General features: G+C 43.7%; 1 protein-coding gene across 5 annotated transcripts in view; it reads left to right on the top strand.

The window, feature by feature from the left end:
• The window catches only part of OSBPL9 (oxysterol binding protein like 9), a 139,696-nt gene that overhangs the window by 8,954 nt on the left and 108,948 nt on the right, over positions 1-21,794 (top strand). For 4 of the 5 annotated variants that reach the window (XM_040978554.1, XM_040978553.1, XM_040978552.1 and 1 more), the window contains exon 2: positions 20,382-20,432. The exons of the other annotated variant lie outside the window; for it this stretch is intronic. In XM_040978554.1, the coding sequence (XP_040834488.1) occupies positions 20,382-20,432 (51 nt within the window). The remainder of the gene's footprint in view (positions 1-20,381; positions 20,433-21,794) is intronic. 5 annotated transcript variants of the gene reach the window in all.

Raw genomic sequence — 21,794 nt, 5'->3', positions numbered from 1 at the left:
CCATCCTCCACTGTTCTCCCAGGTCATCAACAGGGAGTTGAATTGGAAGTGGAGCAGCTAAGACTTGAACCAGCACTCATATGGGATGCTGGCACTTCCTTCAGGCAATAGCTTAAAATCCTTTGCTATGGCGCGGGCTCAACTTGATTCTTTTGTATGTAGATTATCCTGTACTATTTGTTAAATAGACATTTGTTTTAAAGATTTATTGATTTTTATTGGACAATCAGAAATACACAGAGGAGGAGAGACAGAGAGGAAAATCTTCTGTCCATCCGATGGTTCATTCCAGAAGTGGCCACACAGCCAGAGCTGAACTGGTCCAAAGCCAGGAGCCAGGAACTTCTTTTGGGTCTCCCCCATGGGTGCAGGGTCCTAAGGCTTTGGGCTGTCCTCAACTGCTTCCCCAGGCCACAAGCAGGGAACTGGATGGTAAGTGTGGCCATTGGGTCATGAATGGGCGCCCATATGGGATCCTAAATGTGTACAAGGCGAGGACTTTAGACATTAGGCTATTGTGCTGGGCCCTGAATAGACATTCTTTCTCCATTTAATTGTCTTGGCTCTTTAATCCATTTGTTGTTGTTATGACAGAAAACCTGGACTAGGAAAATTATAGGAGACGTTTATTTAACTCACCGTTCTGGAGTTCTGAGTTCATCATCCAAACATCTTTGAGGCTTCTGGTGGAGGCCTCATGGTGGTTGGCATCACATGGTATGGGCATGAGTAACAGTGGTGAGTGACACATTTGAAAGAGACTGAATGTGTGGAGTGGCTTCACTTTATAGCCACCCTCATCTCAATGTAACTGATATATACTCTCAGCACAAGCATTAGTCCCTTCTAAGAGTGGTGCCACCAAACCCCAATTCCCTCCCACTTAAGGTTCCATTAGATCTTAGCTTTGCACAGTCGCAGTATCATAGTCAGTGAGATTTATTCAAGGCATGATTATTGCTAAAGTGTTTGATCATTTCTCAGATCAATACTTTGGGGTCAAGCTTCCAGCACATGAAAACCACAATGACATCATTGTTGAAAGTCAGTTGACTGTAATGTAAAGGTTTATTTCTGGACTTGTAAATCTATTTCACTTATATGTCTATCCTTATGCCACTGCTATAGTGTCTCATTCATTGTCACATTGCACTAAATTTTTATTTTTTCATTTATTTATAGATTTTATTTTTGATGATGTTTACGTAGTTGATTAGGGTGGGAAAGGTTGAGGGTTAATGGAAAGTGAATGAGATCATTGCTTCCAAATTTTCCTTTTTCTTCTTCCTGTTTCTGGGGGAATGGAAGGCAAGCTGAACTGAGCCTCTAATTGTCTCAGTACTTGGGGATGGGGAACAGTCACCCTATGTCATTCCAGGATCCCTGTTGTGGAGCATGCTCCAAGGGTTCTGCTCAGGTGGTTTCAGTAGTTTTAAAATGCTGTCAATCTTGCCACTCCAAGTATGAGAACATTCTTCCAAGGTCCATTGGCTGACATAATCTACCTTAGAGTCTCCCTTCACCCAGATATTTGCTATCAATGCTTCACTGTCCTTTGTTCTGTCCTCCTTCTTCTGCTATGGTACCAGATGTCCTCTGCAGGCCGCAATGGACTGCCATACCCTCCATGTGCATATGGGCATGCCGTCCGCTGCACAGTCTTAGCCACTGAGGAGGCTCAGTTCTGACACATATACTACATGGTCAGACCGTAGATCCTGTGATTCCCCCCATGTTGGGAGTTCCCCAAGGAAGCCTCCTCCGAAGTGATCCCCAACCTGACTCTTGTGTGTGCTTGTCATTATGGGGTGCAGCTCAGTCTGTCACCCACATCAGCCTATGCACAAATTGGTAGTTGAAATTGCTGGGTCAGTTCGGTCTCCAGCCCCATCTCTTACGTAAAGCAATGAGTGCAGTGGCCTAGTCCAACTCTGTCCGCCATACACTCAGCCCTCATGTACACCAGCGGAAACTGCAGCTTAATTGGAGTGACCCCCAATAACCTCCTCCAGCCCCACCCCTAGCCCTGGTTCCTGTGCTTGCCAGTATTGCAGCAAATTGCTCTAGTCTGTCCCATATCCCATTTAGCTCTTGTACTTGTCAATGGGCATTGAAGCCTAGCTCAGTCCAGCCTTCCCCACTCTCCAGCCAATACTCATGCCCGCGAATGCCACCATTTGTCTATCCAGGCCCGCCCCCAGCCCTGTTTCTCATGCTCACCAGTAAGAGTTGCAGCCCATCACAGAGATGCCCATGGTTTCCCTGCTGGGCACACTCCCAGATCTTGTACTGTTCAGGTCGTTGTGCAGTCTAGTTTAACAGGATTTGCTCCCAGTCCTAGTGCTTGCCATATGATGCTGTGGCAAATCACATCCAACTTTCACTTACTGTGGCTCATGCAGGCACCAACAGGTGCAGTTGGTTAGCCCAGCTTGACTCTCCCCCTAATCCTGTTCACATGCAGGCCAACAGGTGTTGTGGCCCTGCCTGGCCTGACCTGTCCCTGATCCCAGTTCTCACGCTCACCAGTGGGAACAGTGGCTCAGCAGGGGTGCCCCCCACAACCTCACTACCGGGCTCATAGCCTCCACCCCTGGGTCTTGCATGTGCTGGTGGGTGCTGTGGCCCAGTCTGTTATGGTCCATCTCACCTCAGCATTTGCTGGCGGGTGCTATAGCCTGGCCCAGCCTGGTCTGTCTCTGGTTCCAGCTCATGCTGGTGGGTGCTGCAGCCTAGCCCAGCCCAGCCCAGCCAGCCCCCAGCCCTGGCTCTAATATGAACTGGCTGGTGCTGCGTGGAATTGAGTAGAATTTGCCCCTATATGGATCTATGCATTTCCATTGTAAACTAAACTTTAAGATTAGGAATAGTAAAAAATAATAATGGATAATGCAATGGAGTATTTTAACAACATAATAACATTTGTGAAAGTAATCCCTCTTCAAAATATCTTATTGTTTTGTGCTCACCCTTGTTGTTATAGTAGTGTTATGTGATGAGAGGAAATGAAATGATTGATGTAGGTATTATGATTTAGTGTTAAGCAACTAAGTAAGGGTTACTTGAACAGCAGCCCTGCAATTTCTCCACAGTTGACCTGGTAACTGAGATGGCTATTAAGTGACTAGTGGGTGCATGGGTAAACTACATGTGGATATGCTGGTCAAAGGGATGAGTCATGTCTTGGCTAGAATGAAATGGGACAGTGCAAAATTTTATTATACTTAGAATGCATGCAATTAAAATGTAAATATTTTCTGGGCCTGGCACGGTAGCCTAGTGGCTAAAGTCCTCAACTTGCACGCGACAGGATCCCATATGGGCACTTGTTCTAATCCCAGTGGCCCCGCTTCTCATCTAGCACCCTGCTTGTAGCCTGGGAAAGCAGTCAAGGACTGCCCCAAAACTTGGGAACTCTGTACCTATGTGGGAAACCCAGAAGAGGCTCCTGGCTTTGGATTGGCTCGGCTCTGGCCATTGCGGCCGCTTGGGGAGTGAATCAGCGGATGGAAGATCTTCCTCTCTGTCTCTCCTTCTCTCCATATCTGACTTTCCAATAAAAATAAATATGTCTTAAAAATTGCATGAATGAAATAAATAAAATTTGAAAAAAAATAATTTACTTACTTACTTGAGAGAGAACTCTTGTCTATTTCCCACATGCCTGCAACAGCCTACAACTGCTTGAACCAGGAACAGGCTCCATTCTGGTCTCCCACATGGGTGATAAAATTATTTGAATTGTCATCACTGCCTTTCAGCATCTGCATTTGTTGGAAGTTGTAGCCAGGAGCCATGAGCAGTAATCTAATTAAGGCATTCCAATGTTGGATATGGGCACTAGACTAATTTCCTTATTCATCAATTTAAAACTCATGAATTTTAAAATGTCTGGAATTTTCCATTTAATATATTTGGAGCATAATTGACCACGGTAACTGAAATGATGGAAAACAAAACTGAGTGATGACTGTAGTCTTTCTTCAATGGCTTTATTCCTTTGGGCATTACTCCTAGTTGCAGCAGTTATATAAACCTTCCCACAGGCAAGAAGAGGAGACACAAAATCTGCTTCTTGATGAGGGAGTGACAGTGTTCTAGAAAAGTATGTGGAATCAGAAATGCTATTGTGGCAATTTGGGAAATGCAGTCTACCACAAATCTGTAATATATGTTAATCACTGTTGTGGGCTTTTTCTGACATTACCTAGTGTAACATTTCATTAAGCCCCACAATTTTATCGAGATCATTTGTGTTTTCCATTGTAAAATTTTCCACTGTAAAATTTAGGCAACTGTGGTGTCTCATCTGGTTTTTGTAAAATTTCATAACTCTTGTTGATAAATTCAAGCTCAGAGACTTAAGCAGATGAACTCTGTTTGGAGTCTGAGGAATTGGGATCTGGGAAACCTAGATTCAGATAGCACTGAATAGGTATTTTAGGGAAGAAGTAGGAGCTTATGTGGATAAGCAAAGTGTTTGAAGTTCCTTAGCTGGAATTTTTTCTGAAGAACACAGGCTGAGTGACCAATAGAAATTAGAGAAATAGGAGATGTATTTGGTAAAAAGGTCCATGCAAAAAGTATAATTTTTTAAAAAAGATTTATTTATTTTTATTGGAAAGGCAGATATACATAGAGGAGGAGAGACAGAGAAGAAGATCCTCCATCCAATGGTTCACTCCCCAATTGGCCTCAATGGCCGGAACTGAGCCAATCTGAAGCCAGGAACCAGGAACTTCTTCCAGGTCTCCTATGGGGGTGGGGGTCGCGGGGCGGGGAGGTTTGCAGGATTCCAAGGCTTTGGGCTGTCCTTGACTGCTTTCCCAGGCCGCAAGCAGGGAGCTGGATGGGAAGTGGGGCCACCTGGATTAGAACTGGTGCCCATATGGGATCCCAGTGCATACAAGGCAAGGACTCTAACCACTATGCCATTGCGCCAGGCCCAAAAAATAAGACTCTGATAACTTCCTGAGTGTCTTGAGATTGTTGGTCACAATGTAATTATCTGACTGTTCTGCTCTTCTCATGTGCTGCAGTCAAAAGGAAGAGTGACCAGAGTTCATCTAGTTAGGCAAGAACTTGAACCTGCTTAGTCCTGTTCCTGAAACAGCCTCTCAACTTTGTTTTGAAAAGCTATTTCAAAATTACATTTTTTTTAAGATTTATTTATTTTTATTGCTAAGTCACATATACAGAGAAGAGGAGAGACAGAGAGGAAGATCTTCCATCCCATGGTTCACTCCTCAGCTGGAGCTGAGCCAATCTGAAGCCAGGAGCCAGGAGCTTCTTCAGGGTCTCTCATACGGGTGCAGGGTCCCAAGGCTTTGGGCCGTCCTTGACTGCTTTCTCAGGCTACACTCAGGGAGCTGAATGAGAAGCGGGGTCACCAGCGCCCATATGGGATCCTGGCACGTTCAAGGTGAGGACTTTAGCCACTAGGCTATTGTGCGGGGCCCTAGGCATTACTTTCATTGTGATTTTTTTCATCTTTTAACTGTTGTCTGTTTCAATAATCTCTAGAAACAGTTTTATCAGTGTTGTACATCATGTTTAAGAAAGAGAGAAATAAATAAGATCATGTTAATTCTCTTCTTTAAGTTCTGGGGACTTATAGGAAAAAGATCTACTCTTACGGCTAGCAGTGGACACTGGTTTGAGTCCAGGCCACTCCACTTCCGATTGAGCTACCTCTAATGCTCCTAGGAAATCAGTGGAAGATGGCCTGAGTGCTTGAGCCCCTGCACCCATGTAGGAGACCCAGAAGAAACTTCTGACTCCCTGGTGTCTGCCTGACCCGATGCTGGCTGTTGCAGTATCTGGAGAGTGAACTAGCAGATGGAAGCTCTCTTGGTGTCGCTCCCCTTTCTTTAACTTTTTCAAAACAGGCTTGTTTACATTTTAAACAAATCCACTCTTTACTGTGACCTAGGCTTTATCTGCTCTGCCTAGTCACCTTTCAGTATTCGCTTTGCTCACTACTCTGTACCTTAGTGCTTTTTCTCTGTTGCTAGAATGCCTCAGATGTCTTCCTGCTTCATGACCTTTGAGTATAATTTGTGCCTCTTTGGACTGATTACAGCACCCTGAGTCAGCATGACTAATCGCTTCTTATATACATCTTCATTTACACGTCACTGCTCAGACAAGACTTTCTCTAACAAACCATCCAAAGTAGGCCTTCAGCTCTCCTATGCTCCAGCTCACTCCCAAATGCCTCCGTTAACTAGGGCTGGGACAGGCAGAAGTCTGGAGCCGTTGAAACTTAACAGTAATTTCTATGTACAAATCAAGTTTTCCAACTCTTTTTTCGTATCTCATGAACTTCTCAAGCCCTTGAAAGTTTGGCATAGCTCTTGAATTAGTGACCTATTTCCTTATTCTCATAATTCTGGTTTCTCTTAAGCACTGATAATTTCTGAGAGAATCATCTATTAGGTAGCATTTGAACTCCATAGCCATGTTTTACTCCATGTCTTGTTACAGAATGTACTTTAAAATGTATTTCTTAGTTGACCTGGAAATTATTTTTAATAGTTTCTTTCTTTGCGAAAATTTTTTGGATCCAAAACTTCAGATTTGAACAAGGAACATGATTTGGGAGCATAACCCTGTTCTAAATTAAGGCCTGTAGAATGAATGAGTTTGGAATTAGGACCAAGCATATAACATGCCATGGTTCTGGTTGATTAGGTTTTTATTGGGTATTAGAAAGATTTTCCTATCTTTAGATGTTTGTGGTGTAATTTTTTTCCATATTCCTATTACTGTGGGTCCTGAATCAGTCTTTTTCAAACATGAAAAAGGTCTTTTGGCAATTCTTGCTGGAGAAGTGCAGTTAAATGATAGTAATAGGTTACTATTTTATAGTTTGGGTAGCAGAAGTACTAATATTTAAAAATTACTTGGAGTTTAGCACTCCCCCATAATTTACTTAAATTAATTCTCTTAAAAAATCAAGTCAATGGGCCCGGCGCAGTGGCGCAAGTGGTTAGGTCCTCGCCTTGCACGCCCAGGATCCCATATGGGCACCGGTTCTAATCCCGGCAGCCCCGCTTCCCTTCCAGCTCCCTGCCTGTGGCCCGGGAAGGCAGTCGAGGACGGCCCAAAGCTTTGGGACTCTGCACCTGCGTGGGAGACCCCGAAGAGGCTCCTGGCTTCGTATTGGCATAGCATCGGCCGTTGCGCTCACTTGGGGAGTGAATCATCGGACGGAAGATCTTCCTCTCTGTCTCTCCTCTCTGTATATCCGCCTTTCCAATAAAAAAATAATAAAAATAAATCTTAAAAAAAAATCAAATGAATTATTTATGATTTTTTGCAGTATTTGAGAAGCAAAACAACAATAGAATTATTTTGTGTTCTGACGTGAAGGTAAAAATCTTTTTTTAAAAACTTGGCACATTACAGTACAGTAGAGAACTAAGTCAAAATGTAAGTCCAAGTTATTTACCCAAAATTTTGCAAGACGCTGACTCCCCAAGTTTTTTGCCCTAAATTTTAGTTGTACCAATTTGAGACAAGCTGTCTTGAGATTTGTGTCTGTTTGTCATCTCTGTTTCACTGTGTACATCTATTTGTATGCTATGTTGTAGAAATCAATGCTCTCGATGCTGAAACCAATCTGCTTGTACCCTAGGCCTTACTGCAGGTGTGACACAGTTGTGTGCCATGTGTGTACTGCCTTTCTAAAGCTGCAGATTCCAGAGCACGTTTGATCCAGAAGGATCTTTATCTTAGGATAAAGAATGTGGACCCCTTGTTTCTACCTGGTAGCCTCACAGTGTGAATGCCGAGACAGTTTAGAAGTTGAGGGTACCATGTTTATGTGACTTAATTCGAAGGATCACTGATTTCACACTCAGATATTGTGACTCAGAAAAACTTGGAAGACTTAAATTCACCGGATTTATGGTGGGGGTGGCATGACTGTGATTTTGAAGTCACACCTGAGTTCACATCCTGTTTGTCTTACTACTTGTGAATCTGTGACCGATTACTGAGTCTTCTGAGCCTGTTATCCACAAGGTTATTGTGAGAATGACATTGTCTTTAAAGTACCAGCACAGTGTCTAGTGCATAACAACTGCTCAGAAAATGGTAACAAAAGCTGAAGTTGGTGAAAGCATTTGATGCAGCATTTACTGTGCAGTGTGCTCACTGCTGTACAAGCCAGCAGTCCACTTGAATATCTTACAATAAATGTAACTGCTAAGAAGGTTCTACCTTTATATGATTAGTTTATTGATGCATGTACTCTCTGAAAGCAAGCTATATGAGAGCCAGATTTGTAAAACAGCAGCAGACTGAAGGAATTTTACTTATAGATACCTAATGGCTTCAGACATTGACATCAAAATGTGCTGTTTTCAGATTTAGTGCTCAATCTTTGAGTCAACAAAATTTCTCTCCTGGCCTGCTGGTTCTAGTTCTGGTCTTTCTCTAGTTTAGTTAGTGCTTTATGCTATTTGGTATAATGACCTCCAGGCTGTTCTGTCTCTTTAAGATGACCTTGTATTATATATATATAAAGATTTATTTTATTTTCATTACAAAGTCAGATAGACAGAGAGGAAGATCTTCTGTCCGATGATTCACTCCCCAAGTGACCACAATAGCCAGGGCTGTGCCTATCTGAAGCCAGGAGCTCCTCCAGGTCTTCCACATGGGTGCAGAGTCCTAAGGTTTTGGGCTGTCCTAGACTGCTTTCCCAGGCCACAAGCAGGGAGCTGGATGGGAAGTGGGGCTGCTGGGATTAGAACCGGCGCCCATTTGGGTGTTCCGGCCGCTTGGGGAGTGAACCATCCGACGGAGGATCTTCCTCTCTGTATATCTGACTTTTCAATAACAATAACTCTTAAAAAAAAAAAAAGATCCCCAACGTCACTGCCATCTTGTTTCTGGAGTTAATGTGTTTTCCTAAGGCTCCATCTGTGGGGTACATAAGACACTAAGGCTGCTGCTCAAAAAAAGGCCATCTGTAGCTGGATTGTGTGGGGATAAGGGGGTTCTCTGTGAAAATGTAAGGGGTGGATGATGGGGAAAATGTTCTGTGATTATGAGTCAGAGTTGCTGTTGTTATGGCTTTGCAACAACATGATGTTCAGGGCAGTAATTCATGAGGGTTCTCTAGTACATTAAATGCTTTCAGGGTGACTTAAAGGGCCTGTGCTCTCACAAATAGAACGGAAATTATAGTGGTAGATCTTTCATCCTAATTGTAATTGTTGTAAGTAATGTTGTTTGTGGAATTTGGCAAGTACATTTACTTATTTACTTTCTACTGAGGTATAGTTCTAGCCAGTAGAAACATGAATTTTAAGTGTATACTTTGATGTGTCTTGACATTTATTTTCAGCCTTATTAGTAACATCCCAGTCAAAATTTAGAGTATTGTTACCCTCCTGGCAAATTTACCTCTTATCCCTTTCTGTCTGTCCCATACACTACAGCCAGCCTCTAATACACTGTATACTGACAAGTTAGTATTGTGAGTCAGTTTACTAACTTAATAAGAGAAGTTTGAGCACACACTGTATGCATTAAGTATGATGAGCTTATCTTGATGTTGTAATTTTGCTGGAGATAGATTTAAGGAATTAAAATTAGGATACAGCTAAATAGTTACATAGTGCTAAATTTTATTTGCTTTAGTGTGTGTATACCGTAATTGGGAGTTATTACTAATGTCTAATTTTTATGGCAACATTTTAAAGTGCAGTTCTGAAAATTTGATTAAAAACAAATGAGAATGGGATAGGTATATAGACTCAGAGAGTTAAGCTGCTGTGTGGGATGCCTACATTCCAAAATAGATAGTCTGGGTTTGAATCCTGCCTTTGTTTCAGATACAGCTTCCACATAAAGTGTACCCTGGAAGGGAGCAGATGATGATTCAGACACTGCTGGCCACCCATGTCAGAGACCCCGATAGAGTTTGGGCCCCTGGGTTTGGTCTGGCCAAACCCTAGCTGCTGCAGGCATCTGGGGAATGAACCAGCCAAGTGGAAGATCTCTCTTTTTCTCCCCTCTGTCACTCTCCCTTTCAAAACAAAACCAAAAATAAACAACCAATCAGAAGAATACAGCGTTTTGAGGAAAAGCAAACACATTTCTTCTGTCTTATTCAAAGTGTTGAATAGCTTGAATTGGGATTGAAGTGAATTGTGTGTTGAGTGAATTGTTTGGTGAATGAATGGGACACTTGGAAGTATTCATTCAGCAAACATTTATGTAATATTTTCCAGGTTCCAGGTATTAATTAAGTTCTGGAAGATAGGGTGGGGATAACAGTAGCTCAAAGATAATTAGCTTTACTGACCAGTTAACTAGGAGAACTGACAAACCACTATAATATAATAGAGTAACAAGGGTATAGAAACATCTTTAAATTGAGGAGAAAGCAGTTAATTGAACCCGAGTAAAGAAACTGAGTGGGGAAATGCTCCAAAGAACTGTGTAAGTTTGAAGGAGGGGAAGGGGATATGTTTTATTTTGATGCTTGTTCTGCTCTTTTTCTGAAGTGGTTTATTATTACTAAAGTAGGCTGGGGTGTGTGTGTGTGTATAGTATGTATAGAGGGGGTAGAGTTTGACAGTATTTGACAAGCCTGAATGGAAGTATAGAGGCAAAGGGAAGGAATATTTCTTCCCTCATTAAATGCTTGAATCTACTGGAATAAAATGGCAATAGACATATTAACATAGAAATATATTACATGCACATGTTCATGGGAGCCATATAAAATATGAAAGTCTAAGTTTTGTGGGACTAGGGGAGAGGTACCTGGATAAGCTTCTTCCCTTCATGTATGTAAGGATTCAGAGGTGGAGGCATGGAAATGTACAGAAAAGCAGGATGTATTTGGAACAAAACAAACAAGGTCCAGCACTGTGGAACAAGTGAAGCTGTCATCTGTGACACAGAAATCCCATGTGAGCTCTTTTTTGAGTCCTGGATACTCCACTTTTTAAAAAATTGTATACACTTTCTTTTTAATAATTTTTACATATTTAATTAGGGTGCGAAGAGTCAAAGGCTAGAAGAAAGTGAGTGAGACCATGTTTTGACATTCTCTGTTTTCCTTCCTGTTTCTGGGGGATAAGAGAGAAGCCACACCTATTCTCCCAACCATCCCAAGTTCCCCGAAGTGGAGCATTCTCTGAGGGTCCTGCTCAAGTGGTTTTGATAGTTCAGCTGTTTTAAATTGCTGCCGATCTTGCCACTCCAAGCATGCTGAAATCTCTCCAGAATCCACTGGCTGACATAGTCCATCTTAGAGTCTCCATTTGCGCAGATATTCACTGCCAACTCTTGGCTGGGGTAGTTGATCGATTCATTCTGCCCTCCATCCTCTCTATGGTACCAGGTGTCCTCTACAGACTATAAGGTACTGTTTTATTTCCCATGTGCATCTGGATATGCTGTCCACTGTTTTATCTAAGCCACTGAGGAGACCCAGCTCTGACACATGCATTCCACAGTCAGGGCATGGAACCTGCAGTTTCCTCCATTGGTTGGGTTCTGAGTCCAGGAGTTCAGTTGAGGGGATCCCAAAGAAACTTCATCTAAGGTGATCCCAGACTTGATTCTTATGTGTGCATGCCAATACAGGGTCTGGCACAGAATTTCACCCAAATTAGCCTATGCGCACACTGTTAGTTGCAATTGCTTGATCAGTTCTGCCTCCAGCTCTGTCTTCTACACAAACTAATGGGTGTTGCAGTCCAGCCCAGTCTTGCCCACTATACACTTGGCCCCACACAAGCCAGTGGGAACTGCAGCCTAGTTGGGGCAACCCGTAACAATCCCCACCAGGCCTGCTTCCTGCCCTGACTCCTGTGCTTGCCAGTATGCGTACCAGACTGGTCCTGTCTGTTCCACATCCCATTCAGCTCTCATGCATGTTAATGGGCATTGAAGCCTAGCTCAACCCAACCAGCCCCACTGCCCAGTTCACACATGTACTGGCAAGCGCCACTCTCTTTCTAGCTATGCCTGCCCCAGTCCTGGTTCTCATGCTCACCAATGGGAATGGCAACCCAAGAGGGAGGTGCTCACTGTTTCCCTATTGGGCCGACTCCCACTCCTGGATCTTGTACTCTCCAGGTGGTAATGCAGTTTAGCTCAACCTAGCCCCTGTGCCTGCATCTGCTAGTTGATGCTGCAGCAAAGCCCAACCAACCCTCATACCCTCTGGCTTATACCAGTAGGTACAAGCCTTGCTTGTCCCTGATCCTGCTTATATGTAGGCCAACAGGTGTTGTAGCCCTGCCCAACCTGATCTGCTCCCAGTCCCAACTCTCACACTCACCAGTGGGAGTGGTAGTCCAGCAGAGGAACTCCCTGCAGCCCCCTGGCGGGGTTGCCCACTCTCCCCTGGGTCTCTCGTGTGCTGGTTGGGCGTTGCAGCCCAGTCTGGTATGGCCCGCCTCACCTCAGCATTTGCCAATGGGTGCTGTGGCCCAGCCTGACCTACCCCCAGTTCCTGCTCATGCTGGTTGTGATTATAGCCTAGCCAGCCCAGCAGCCCAGCCAGCCCCCAGTCCTGGCCCTAATGTGAACTCGTTGGTATTATGGCCCGGCCTGGCATGATTCACACACCATCTGGCTCTTGGATTTGTCAGTGGGTGATATGAACTCTCTCAGCCTGGGTCGCCCGAGTCCTGACCTAAAGGTAAGCCTGTGGGTACTGTAACCTGTCCTGGTTTGGGCTGCTCCCTTTCTTGGTTCTTGTGCTTACCTGCTGTGACTGTGTCCTGACAAAGGATTTGCCAAGCTCCTACATCAGAACCTCTCCCAATGCCAGATCTCGTGCATACCAGTGGGTCCATGGGCCAGACCTACTTAGTCCACCTCCTGTCCTAGCAGGACCAGTGGCCTTTGCTGACCAGCCCTCACCCATTCTGGTTCTTACTGATGGATGCTAGAGCCCAGCCAAGCCTGGTCCATACCCAGACATAGTTCATGCATGGCTCAGCAGGGACAGAGACCTAACCCAGCCCATCCCACACCCATCTTCCTTCTCACGAGCTCCAATGGGTGCTGGAGTGTAGTCCAGTCTTGCATGCTCCAAACCAGTCCAACCCGTGCCGAGGGAGACTGCATCCATGTCCAGACTGCAGCCCCCATTCTGGTCCCCATGCTCACCAGTGGGCACCACAACCCAACCAAGGGGTCCACTTAGCTCCCCAACCAGGCCTGATCCCAGCCACAGATCTTGCGCGTGCCAGTGGTTGTTCTGATCCAGCTTGACATAGCCCCTCCACTGTCGTGGCCTTTGCCTTTGGATGCTGCAGCCTGGCCTGACTCAGCTGGCCTCTGTCCCAACTCTCACTGGCAGTTGCTGCAACCTGGCCCTGCTCAGTCTGCTCTCATGCCTGGCTCTTGCAAACCAGTAGATGTGGCAGCCTAGCCCAGCATGACCTGCACTCCCTCCTGGTTTCTGCACTTTCAGTGGGCTATGGTTTGCCTGGTGCTGCCTGGTCTACCCCCTTCCAAAACCAGCTCACACATTTGCCAACAGTTGGAGCTACCCTGCCCAGCTTGCCCAAAACCCGGTCCTGGACCACGTGCTCGTCAGTGGGAGCTATATCCCATTAGGGGAGTTTCCCAGGGTCCCCCACTTGGGCTACTTCCAGACCCAGATCTCACACATGTTAGCAGGTGCTTGGCCCTTACCTGACATGTCCTATCCCATCCATCCGGGCCTTTGTGTGAGCTGGTGTGGCCCAGCCTTCCTCACACCCTGTTTTAGGGTACTCATGCAGGTGCTGCAGCCTGGATCTGTCCCACTTATTCCCAACCCCAGTACCTTTGAGCAATGGTGAGATCTGTCCCCAGTGTAGGAGGTCACTGTGGACAGAGAAGATTCTCAGACCTCGGGCTTGGACAAGCCCAGGACCCTCCCCCCACCTAGCAGGGGTGAATGGGAAGCTAGGATCCCCAGCAGGAAGCCTGGGCGGATATCCTACATCACTGCTCATACTTACCTGGACTCCCAGGGCTCTGCTATTGATCTAGCTTCCTATTAATACACCTGGTAAAACATCATAAGATGGCCCAAGTCTCTGGGCCCCTGTCATTCCTGTGGGAACTCCTAGCATTGGACTGACCCAACCCTGGCCTTTGTGGACATTTGGAGTGTGAATCAGCAGACCTTTTTCTTTTTCTCTCTCTCTCTCTGTTTATGTAATTCTGCTCTTCAAGTAAGTTTTTTTTTTTTAAAAGCACTTGTAACAGAAATTACATTATTTTCTATACAATTTCTTCTTCATTGATAGTTTCTCAAGCAGTGAAGACAATTTACTATTTTGTTTTTTAAAGATTAATTTATTTTGGGCCCAGCACAGTGGCGCGGTGTGCGCCTTGTGCACTCCGGGATCCCATATACTCACTGGTTCTAATCACAGCGGTCCTGCTTCCCAACCAGCTCCCTGCTTGTGGCCTGGGACAGCAGTTGAAGATGGTCCAAATCTTTGGGACCCTGCACCCGCTTGACAGACCCGGAAGAGCTCCTGGTTCCTGGCTTCGGATTGGCTCAGCTCCAGCTGTTGCAGCCATTTGGAGAGTGAACCATCTGACAGAAGATCTTCCTCTCTGCTTTTCCTCCTCTCTGTATATCCACCTTTCCAATAAAAATAAATAAATCTTAAAAAGATTAGTTTGTTTTTATTGGAAAGGCAGATTTTACAGAGAGAAGGAGAGACAGAAAGATCTTCTGTCCACTGGTTCACTCCCCAAATGGCCACAATGGCCAGAGCTGAACTGATCCAAAGCCAGGAACTTCTTCTGGATCTCCCTCATGAGTGCAGAGTCCCAAGGCTTTGGGCCATCCTCTGCTGCTTTTGCAAGCCATAAACAGGGAACTGCATGAGAAGTGGAGCAGCCGGGACCCAAGCCAGTGCCACTTGGGATACTAGCACTTGCAGGTAGAAGATTAATTAGTTGAGTCATTGTGCTAGCCCAGAGCCTATTTACTTTAGCTATCATATAGATAGCATGATTTGTACCTTTTTTTTTCCCGCTGTGCTTCTTGTCCTTTTCCCTAAAGTAGCTGTTGGGGAGTTAAGAGGACAGAGAGAAAGAATATGGGATTGGTGTGAGAGATATATGTGTATGTGTGTTTTAGTCTATTTGGACTGCTTTAATGAAATACCAGGCACTGGGTGCTTATAGACACTAGAAACTCAATTCTCATAGTTTTAGCAGCTTAGAAGTTCAAGGTCAGGGTTCTGGTAGATTGAGTGTCTGTTGTAGTCCTGATTTCTGTGTCATAAATGTGCTTTCTTGCTGTGTCCCACATGCCAAGAAGGGGAGATTGTGTTCTTTTTGCCTCTTTCTATAAAGATGCTCATCAATTCCTGGACGCTACCCTCACAATCTCATCACTTCCTAGATGCCCCAACTTCTTGCATGAACACCTTGGGGTTAGTGTTTCAACACAGGATTTTCAGGGGAGCATAAAATTCAGTCCCTTGCTGCTTGTGTCCATATAGGTATATCTGTCGCCAATGTATTCTTTAGACTAATTGATGAAATTAATTTTGGCAAGGTAAATTTTTTTTCTAGTGATCTTTTTAACTCTTTTTTTTAAAAAAAGATTTATTTATTTCGATTGGAAAGGTGGATATACAGAGAGGAGAGACAGAGAGGAACATCTTCCATCCGATGGTTCACTCTCCAAGAGGCCGCAATGGCTGGAGCTGAGCCAATCCGAAGCCAGGAGCCAGGAGCTCTTCCGGGTCTTGCATGCGAGTGCAGGGTCCCAAGGCTTTGGACCATCCTTGACTGCTTTCCCAGGCTACAAGCAGGGAGCTGGTTGGGAAGTGGGGCCTGCCGAGATTAGAACTGGTGTCCATATGGGATCCTGGTGCATTCAAGGCGAGGCCATTTAACCACTATGCTATTGCGCCAAGCCCAGATCTTGTTAACTCTTTAAAGTTTGTTACCATGGAAAAAATAAAATTGTTCAGATTTTACTCATTTATTAATTTTCTCCTTTATTCTACAACTGGCAGAAAACTGCTCTGGATTGCTTAACCCCATGCTAGATTGCTTTTCAGTAGGAGCTTATGAATGTATTGGCTGCACCAACAACTGTTATCAGAACAGTTGGGGGTTAGGCTTTTCCTTGGCTTCCTGGGGTTAACACTCAATGCCAAGGCAAGTATCTATTTAGGTCTACAGAAAAAATGGATTTTTTTCACGTTGGGGATGTACTGAAGAGACTGAGTATTCTGAGGTGTTCGTTACCTATGGCTACTCCCACAGTATTGTTAGGATGTTTGGAATCAGCAGCCCTAATAGGTTTCTTTATTGGTGGGGTTGGTGTGTGGAACCTTTTAAAGAGAAATCTCAAACAGGTATGGAGATGGTAGCCTAAAAAACAAAGGTTCCTTTCCTTGGAGCTAGTCTTTTTTTTTTTTTTTTTAATTAAATGCTTGTTTGGTTTCAGTTGAAAAGCAAAATTACAGAGAAAGAGAAGTCTTTCATCCACTGGTTCAGTCCCCAAATGGCCACAACAGCTGGAGTTGGGACAGTCTGAAGCCAGGATCCCAGAGCATCCTTCTGGTCTCTCCATGTAGGTCCAGCGGCCCAAGGACTTGATCCACCCTCCACTGCTTTCCCAGCCCATTAGTAGGGAGCTATGTGGGAAGTGGAGCGACTGGGACACAAACCAGTGTCCATATGGTTCCGCCTGTCACTGCAGGCGGAAGATTGACCAGATATGTCATGGTACTGGCTCCTAGAGTTAGTCTTACTAGAATATTCTGAGAGATAGAGTCTCACCAGTTTCTCTCTAGTCAGCTGAGAGCTTGGTTGGTTAGACTGCAATTCCTCTGTTGTTGTGGAGGAGAATTTGAGGCTAGTAGAGTGTAGATTTGGACAGGGAATTATTTGCAAGGCAACTGTTCTCAGTTGGCCTGTTACATCAAACTGCTGCAACCTGCAGAATGAAGTGTCTAACATTAGGTGGTTTACACTGTAATTTCCAATATGTAAAGAATTCTTACCATGCAAAGTCTTGTGAGCTTACTGTGTATAAAGTCATGTAGAGGGGATTGATGAGTGAGAATCTATTGTGACTGCTGCCGTTTTTCCCCCAAGTCCTGGATTTAAGTGTTATTTAAGTGTTACATATTTGAGAATGTCTCTTTTCCTCCTTGTAAAACTTCAATATTTCTCTAGTCATTGTTAAGCAAAGTTGAGTTTCTTTATGAAGTATTTCTTTTTAGATCCTTCAGGATCTGGTTCCAGTAATCTTTTCAGCTTCCCATCTGAGGTCCTCTTTGCACTCTGGTCCCTAATTATAATCTCCTGTGAATAGAAAAGAAAGTAAAATTTTCTGCTTCTGTGCCTTTGTTCCTGTTCCCTTGCCTTGGGATGACCTTTTGTTTTCTGCTCTTTCCTCCTTTATCTGCCTTTCTTCTTGTTTTTCAAATCCCCGGATTTAAACTTAAACCTGACCTGATCACCTCAGGATTCTCTCTCCTAATCTTTTTCCTTCTAGCACTTTACGCCTTTAGTCATATACTACTTACATTCACTTTATTCCGTTTGGTAACTGTGCCTGCCTGCCTGCCTGCCTGCTTAATTCTTCTTCTCCCAGCTACTCATTTGAGGAAGTTTTTATTTACTTGAAAGGGACAAAAAGAGAGGGAGAAACAGAGTAGAGATCTTTCATCCTCTGGTACACTCCCCAAATGCCTACAACAGCCGAGGCTGTGCCAGGGAGAAGCCAAGATCCAGGAACTCCATCTGGGTGTACCACATCGGTGGCAGAATCCCAAGTAGCTCTTGGGCCAAAATCCATTGCCTCCCCAGGTGCATTTAGCAGAGGTTGGATTTTTTTTTTTTTTAAGATTTATTTATTTTTATTGGAAAGGCAGATGAGACAGAGAGGAAGATCTTCCGTCCAATGGTTCACTCCCCAAGCAGCAGCAATGACTGGAGCTAAGCCAGTCTGAAGCTAGGAACCAGGAGCTCTTCTGGGTCTCCTACATGGGTGCAGGGTCCCAAGGCTTTCCCAGGCCACAAGCAGGGAGCTGGATGGGAAGCTGGGCTGCCAGGCTTAGCACTGGCGGGAGTAGAACCGTCCCAAGTGGCAGCGTAATGCATTACACCACAAGGCTGGGCCCACACATGCTAGTCTTTCCTGAGTTTCTCTACTTTTTTTTTTTTTTCTTGTTGACATTTGCAAGAGACTGAGTCAGTTATTTTTGTAGAATGTTCCACATTCTGAAATTTCCCAATTATTTCCTTGTAATGTTTTAATTATCTTCAGTGTTTTTTTTTCTGTTTTTTCCTCATCCATAATGCAATTGGTGATACTGTCACTGAGAACTATCTTGCTCTTTGCTTATTATAATTTTAGTTTTTGAGCTGTTTTATGGTGGAAGAGGATCAAGGACAAATATGTTGGTTCTTACCTTGTTTGAATTAACTTTGCATTCTCACCTCATTGTGTATTTTTGAACCTGATTATCATTCTTGTATTTTGCCTTTGTACTTTTGGAGAAGGTTATATGGAATGATAAAAGGGCTGTTTAATGCTTCAGTTAATGTTTTTGCTGTGTTCCCACTAATCGTGTTATTGGTAAAGAACTCTTTTTAGTCCTGCCTGGTATTGGGAACTTTCTTTTCCTCATACATGTGTTATTCTTTCTTGTGCATAAAATAATAAGAGTAACCACATATCACTTACAAGCCTGAATTTAATGACTTGAGATTGAATGCACAGGGTTCCTGTGATTTTAAGAGGATAGTTTTCTTTAAAATGTAATTATGGTGTTGGATTGCTTTGTTTCTTTTCACTTTGGTACAGAAAAATACCAGCTGTGCCAGTATTTAATATTTGTTGAATTCTGATGAAGGATTTTATTGTTGTTGTTTTGTTGTACTATGTATCTTACATGGGTGGGATAATATAGGACTCATGTAAGAATAGTCAGTGAAAGTAACCGCTGTGCTGTGTCTACCGTTGCCCTTGAATGACTCAGCCTGGTGAGGGACAGAGAAAGGGCAAGCACCGTTTATCAGTAATTGGGTTTTGAGTACCTAATAGACAACAGACATTCTTCTGAAGCATTAAGTCATGAAATTCCTACTATCTAAGGGTTTTGCATTCCTCTGGGTTAGTCAGCCAATGAAACCTGCCATTGTAACCCAGAGGGAGGGGCTCCCTGTGTGTTACCAAGTGAGAAAGCTAAGGTACCTGATAGATGTTAGTTAGCCAGTCAGGAATCTGGGTCAAGAATATTCTGAACCGAGGAACATTGAATGAGGAGTCACAGAGGCAACAGGAAAAAAGAAAAAAAGTGACCTCGCTGGGAAATTACAAGGAGGTAAACTGAGAGCATGGTTTCTCGAGGTGTGGTCCTTTGTGCTGTCAGAATCATCCAGAAGCATGGTTCTTTCAGGTGATTTGCCACTTTCTGACTCTGACTTGTTGCCACAGGTTAAGCTGTTGCTTGGGGGGTGCTTTTGTTGCGTATTTGAATGCTGGTTCTGGACTTGGGTACTTTAGATCAGGATTTCTGCTGCATCCTCGAAGACAGTAGATGACGCTGTCTGTAGTAGTTGAGCTGCTGTCATCATGTGAGACAGACAGCCAGACGGAATTCTGGATTCCTGGCTTCAGCCTGGCCCAATCCTGACTGTTACAGGATTTTGGGAATGAACCAGCAGATGTAAGATTTTATTTCTTTCTCTTTATGAAACAAAATAAAGATTAATAGATAAAATGAACATCTACTAGTATGAGACACATTCATCTAGAATTAAGGGGTATGAAAAAAGAATAAGAATTGAATGTCGGGCCCGGCGCGGTGGCGCAAGTGGTTAAAGGTCCTCGCCTTGCACGCCCGGGATCCCATATGGGCGCCGGTTCTAATCCCGGCAGCCCCGCTTCCCTTCCAGCTCCCTGCCTGTGGCCTGGGAAAGCAGTCGAGGACGGCCCAAAGCTTTGGGACCCTGCACCTGCATGGGAGACCCAGAAGAGGCTCCTGGCTTCGGATTGGCATAGTATCGGCCCGTTGCGCTCACTTGGGGAGTGAATCATCGGACGGAAGATCTTCCTCTCTGTCTCTCCTCTCTGTATATCCGCCTTTCCAATGAAAAAATAATAAAAGTAAATCTTTAAAAAAAAAAAAAGAATTGAATGTAATGTATATTACATTACTGTGCAGTTTTATGATTGGCTAATTTATATAGACCACTTGTCTGATTTCTGTAAACTGCTTTACTTTAAAATCTGATCATTCTTCTATTAATAAGTAATTGACAGATGAGGTGAATATCACTATAAACCTTAGCCTTTTCTCTTAAAAACAATTTATCAATTAATCCTTTATTAATTGAATGTTTTGTTTTTGTTTCAGTCCAAGGACAAGATGATGAGAGGCTCTCGCAGAGGATGTGTTAGACTTAGAGTGAGTATTCAATTTCATGAACACCAATTTTGATAGAAATTGTACTTTGATAAAATCATAGACATCTAAATATAATATAGCTTCTTCACGTCATTGTTAGGGAAGGCAGCTGAAATCTCAGAGGAGAAAATTGACTTCCTGAGTAACTATTAGTATCACAACCAGGATTAGAATGTTATTTTGACTTATGGTTTAATGTGATATCTGTGGTTCAATGGCCTACTGGTTTTTTGTTTGTTTGTTTTAATTCCTGGGACAGGGGCTGGAAAATAATTGAGTTGTGCTGTTGGTAGTATAGTAGCAATAGAAGAAGCTGAAAGGTTTCCATTATTAGTTGCTTGATTTGTCCTGGTCTCCGTTATTTTTTTCCCATTTTTTAAAATTATATTTTTTACAATCTTTACATAATTGATTAGGGCACAAAGGTTCAAGGGCTACAGGAAAATGGGTAAGACCACCATTTTCACACATTTTTTTTTTTCTACATCTTGGGTAAAGAGGGAGGTAAAAGGGAGAAGCCCCACTAGTCTCCCACCCATCCCAGGCATGCTCTGAGGGTCTTGCACAAGTGGTTTTGATAGTTCAGCAGTTATGAATTGCTGCCAGTCTCACCATTCCTAGCACGATGAGGTCACTGAGGATTCCTCTGATTGAGGTAGTCTAGCTTAGAGTCTCCATTTGCCCTGTTTTTCACTGCCAACATATCGCTGGGGTAGTTGATTTATTTGTTTTGTCCTCTGCCTTTTCATGGTTAGGGATCTGAGTCTGAGTTCTGGTGTTCGGATTCGCCAGTGGGTCTTGTGACCTGGTTCATCCTGGTCTGCCCCTGATCCATGCCAAATGTATGCCAGTAGGATACTTTCCATTGCCTTTTCTGGGCTGGGGCTGTTTGCTATCATGCTTCTTGTGCTTACCTCCTGGTTTACATTTTTTGATGGTGGTATATACAGCTGTGTTGTCCAGTAGAAATATATAACTTGAACTGTATGTAGAATTTAAAATTTTTAGTAGCACATTTAAAATGTTAGAAGCAGGCAAAATTAATATTTTGTCTGGGCCAATATATCTAAAATACTATCATGTAAACAGTAAGAATTATTAAGATAGTTTATATTCTTTTTTTAATCTAGCCTTTGGAAGCTCACCTTTTACACTAAGCACACTTTGACCAGTTCCATAGCAGTTTTCACATCTACTTTATACTCAGAGCACATCTTAGTTCATTCTCGCTGTGCTTTTGAGGTGGGCCCAGTGCCCATCTTTTTAATAGTATAGACCCAAACCTCTTGCTGCATTTTAAGTGCTTTTTTTTTTACCACCATTGTCCAAGTAGATAAAAACAAGAACAAAAGCATGATGGAG

The sequence above is a fragment of the Ochotona curzoniae genome, unplaced genomic scaffold (genome assembly GCF_017591425.1).
Source record: "Ochotona curzoniae isolate NIBS_2020 unplaced genomic scaffold, NIBS_Ocur_1.0 contig_291, whole genome shotgun sequence".
In the NCBI taxonomy this organism is placed as follows: Eukaryota; Metazoa; Chordata; class Mammalia; order Lagomorpha; family Ochotonidae; genus Ochotona; species Ochotona curzoniae.
Note: the sequence above shows the minus strand (reverse complement) of the source record. Positions and strands in the feature narration are given on the sequence as shown.